The sequence below is a fragment of the Notamacropus eugenii genome, chromosome 1 (assembly GCF_028372415.1).
Source record: "Notamacropus eugenii isolate mMacEug1 chromosome 1, mMacEug1.pri_v2, whole genome shotgun sequence".
NCBI classification, from domain to species: Eukaryota; Metazoa; Chordata; class Mammalia; order Diprotodontia; family Macropodidae; genus Notamacropus; species Notamacropus eugenii.
Window position 1 is genome coordinate 357,819,416 of NC_092872.1, and position 4,412 is coordinate 357,823,827.

Here is a 4,412-nt window from a genome sequence, read left to right on the forward strand (position 1 = left end):
AAAATTATGGGACTACCTGAAAGCCATGATCAAAAAAAGAGCCTACACATCATCTTTCAAGAAATTATCAAGGAAAACTGCCCTGAGATTGTAGAGCCAGAGGGCAAAATAAATATTGAAAGAATCCACAGATTGCCTCCTGAAAGAGGTCCAAAAAAAGAAACTGCTAGGAATATTGTAGCCAATTTCCAGAGTTCCCAGGCCAAGGAGAAAATATTGCAAGCAGCTAGAAAGAAACAGCTTGAATAATTGTGAAAATGCAATCAGGATGACACAGGATCTGGCAACTTCTACATTAAGGGATTGAAGGGCTTGGAATATGATTTTCCAGAAGTCAAAGGAACTAGGATTAAAACCAATAATCACCTACCCAGCAAAACTGAGTATAATACTTAAGGGGGGAAAAATGGTCATTCAATGATTTAGAAGACTTTCAAGCATTATTGATGAAAAGACCAGACCTGAAAAGAAAATTTGACTTTCAAACACAAGAATCAAGAAAAACATGAAAAAGTCTGTGTTATTGGACCCCACTGGGGGGAGCAGAGCATTCCACCAGTCTTTTCAAGGCTGTGTGAGACTTGGTAAAAACCAGTGACCTCACAAAGCTTCCTCTGACCCATTTGGGAGGGGCAGTTCTGTGAGATCACTTCTCTTCTACGGATTAAAGCCAGAAACAGTCAGCATCTCTTCATTCCCAAGGCCAGGGAAGATCTGGGAGAAGTAGCTCTGTCCTAGAGAGGTGCTGGGAGTGGAGAGCTCCCTGTTTTAGGCAGGGGAAGAGACTCCTGAAGAGGAGAGGACTCCTCAAGACCCTCAGTGGTCTCCATCTCAGGAAGAGATTGATATTGACCAGTAAAAGGACAGTGATTTTAACCAGTGCCTTGGCACTTGATAAGAGCAAGGTTTAGATTGAAGCCAGAGGTGTGAACTTAATTGAAGAGCCACCAGCCAAGAAGAGTGAGGTCCTTTGGGCCACATCCCAACGAGTCTTCCATCCTGACCATGGACACTCTATCATCATTGTCCTTGTGGCTGATTGTGGCCTTAACCTGCATCACAATGGCAACTACCAAGCACTGCTATTACTGTGACCTTACAAATATGGGTGATTGTGTGGGCATTCTCATGCACTGTGGGGAAGAAGAGAATTGCTACTTTGGAAAGGGTACTGCCACTGACTTCAACCACATTATCAACAAGGGGTGTGTGGAAGCCGCTCACTGTGGCAGAGAACAGCCTATCAGTTACATGGGGGTTACCTACAGCTTCACCACCTACTGCTGCCCCGGGAACCTCTGTAACGATGGTCCTCCTACCCCAAAGCTAGCTCCACCAAGCTTCACCACCATCATCGCAGGGCTGAGCCTGACCCTACTTCTAAGCTGGATGCTGTGAGCATGTGCCCAAGCCTACCATCAGCCTCATCTCATCTTCATCACTATCCCTCCACCCTCTCTCTCTCAAGATTCCCTCCCATCCTCTCTCTTGGTACCCTTCCCCTTTCCTATTTTAGAATGGATTAAAGTGGCTTAAGGCAGAAAAAAAGAAACAATTCAAGTATTCTGGAAATACAATTAGACAAACACAAGATCTAGCAACTTCTGCATTAGGGGATCAAAGGGCTTAGAATATGATATTCCAAAAGTCAGAGGAGCTAGGATTAAAACTGAGAATCACCTATCCAGCAAAACTGAGTATAATCCTTCAGGAGAAAAAATGGATATTCCATGAAATAGAGGACTTTCAAGCATTCTTGATGAAAAGAGCAGAGCTGAATAGAAAATTTGATTGTCAAATACAAGAATCAAGAGAAGCATGAAAAGATAAACAAGAAAGAGAAATCATAAGGGATTTATTAAAGTGTAACTGTTGACATTCCTACATGGAAAGATGATATTTATAACTCATGAGACCTTTCTCAGTATTTGGAATGTCATTGGAGGAAATAGGAGAGAGAGAGAGAGAGAGAGAGAGAGAGAGAGAGAGAGAGAGAGAGAGAGAGAGAGAGAGAGAGAGAGAGACAGAGAGAGAGAGACAGAGACAGAGAGAGAGAGAGAGAGAGAGACAGAAACAGAGACAGAGACAGAGACAGACAGATAGACAGACAGACAGACAGACACAGAGACAGACACAGAGAAAGAGAGAGAGAATTAGATAGATAGATAGATAGATAGATAGATAGATAGATAGATAGATAGACAGATAGACAGATAGGTAGGTAGATGGCACAGGGTGAATTGAATATGAAGGGATGATGTCTAAAAAACAAAATTAAAGGTTGAGAGAGGAATATACTGAGAGAAAGACAAGGGGAGAGAGAGAATGGGGTAAATTATCTCACATAAAAGAGGCAAGAAAAAGATTTTACAATGGAGGGGAAGAGGGGGAAGGTGAGAAGTAGTGAGTGTACCTTGTTTTCATCTGATTTGGCTTAAGGAGGGAATAATATACACACTCAAATTGACTATCTTACTCTTCAGCAAAGTAGGGGGAAAGGGGATAAAAGGGAAATGATAGAAGGGAGAGAAGATTGGGGGAAGGATAGTCAGAAGCAAACACTTTAGAAAAGGGGCTAGGTCAAGGGAGACAAGAGAATAATTGAGGGGCAGGACAGGATGGAGGGAAATATAGTTAATCTTTCACAACATGACTATTATGGAGGTGTTTTGCAGAATTACACATGTATAATATATATTGAACTGCTTGCCTTCTCAGTGGAGGTGGGTGGGAAGGGAAAAAGAGAGATAATTTGGAACTCAATGTTTTAAAAACAAAAGTTAAAAAAATTGTTTTTACATACAATTGCAAAATAAAATATACAGATAATGGGGTACTTCAAGAAAATAAAGGGGAAAGGAATAGCAGGGGGATAATAAAAGGGAGGGAAGACTGGGAAAGGGTGATCAGAATGTATGCCATCATGTGATTGGGGGAGGGGAAACATGGGGAGAAAGTTTAGAACTTAAAAATCTTGTGGAAATGAATATTGAAAACTAAAAATAATTAATTTTTTAACAAAGGAGAATGATAAGTATTGGAGAAGATATGGGAAAATTGAAGCACTAATGCACTGTTGGTGGAGTTATGAACTGATCCAACCATTCTGGGAAACAATTTGAAATTATGATCAAACAGCTATACAACTGTGCATACTCTTTAATCCAGCAATACCACTACTATGTCTGTATCCCAAAGAGAACGCACAGAAAGGAGAAAGGACCCACATGTACCAAAATATTTTCAGAGCTCTTTCTATGGTGGCAAAGAATTGGAAATTCAGTTGATATCCATCAATTGGAAAATTGGCTGAATAAGCTGTGGTATATGTGCTAATATGCATGTAATGCACTAATATAATGTTATATTAAATGTTATATAGTGTTATATGAAATGATGAGTAGGTACATTTCAGAAAAAATCTGGAGAGACTTACATGAACTGAGTTCTGTTCCGAGTACAGGGAGCAGAACCAGGACACCATTGCACACATTTACGGCAGCATTGTACAGTGATCAACTGTGATAGACTTAGCTCCTCCCAGCTATACAATGATCCAAGACAATTCCAAAACACTCATGATGGATAATGCTATTGAGATAATGCTATTGACATCCAGAGAAAGAACTCTGGAATCTGAATGCAGATCAAAGCATACTATTTTCACTATTTTTTTTCTTTCTCATGGATTTTCCATTTTTTTCTGATTCTTCTTTCTCAAAATGAGTGAGGTGGAAACATATTTAATGTGACTGTACATGTACAATCTATATCTGATTGTTTGTTGTCATGAGGAGGAGAGAGTATAGGGAGGGAAGGAAGGCAAAAACTTTGGAGCTCAAAGTCTTATAAGTAATGAATACTTGGAACTATCCATAGAATTGAGAAAAATAAATACTATTAAGTGGGGAAAAACTATCTAGCAGCTTTAAAAGCCAAACCAAGGAGTTCACATTTATTCCTAAGGACAATAGGTAGTCATCAGATTTTACTAAATAGAGGCGTGATATGGTCATATCCACTTTTAAGGAAAATCATGTTGGAAACATTGAGGAAGGCAAATTGGAATAGGTGGAGAATTCAGATAGGCAGACCATTTAGGTAACTATTGCAATACTTCAGCAAAGAGTTCATAAAGACCTGAAATAAGGGATGTAATAAATACTGCAGAGTTAAAACAGCAAGATGTGACAATATATTATATATACAGAACTCACGAACTGAAAGTAATAATTAGGTTGTGAACTTTGGTAACTGGAAGAATAGTCATGCCCTTACTTGAAACAAGGAGGTGTGAAAAGGTAGTATTTGTGGGGAAAAACAGTGAATCATATTTTTGGACATAATGAATTTGTATATGGGACAGCTCATTTAAAATTCTAATATATACAACTAGTGATATGGGACTGGAC

The 4,412-nt window shown here is 39.3% G+C and overlaps 1 protein-coding gene across 1 annotated transcript; it reads left to right on the forward strand.

The window, feature by feature from the left end:
* Positions 1-686: 686 nt before the first annotated feature.
* On the forward strand, positions 687-1,827 carry SPACA4 (sperm acrosome associated 4). Its single transcript, XM_072641553.1, has one exon. The coding sequence runs from the start codon at positions 1,006-1,008 to the stop codon at positions 1,396-1,398; it is 393 nt and encodes a 130-aa protein (XP_072497654.1). The 5' UTR covers positions 687-1,005; the 3' UTR covers positions 1,399-1,827.
* Positions 1,828-4,412: the final 2,585 nt, after the last annotated feature.

Coding starts and splice junctions, on each gene's coding strand:
- SPACA4 (XM_072641553.1), top strand. CDS start 1,006: ATGGACACTCTATCATCATTGTCCTTGTGGCTGATTGTGGCCTTAACC.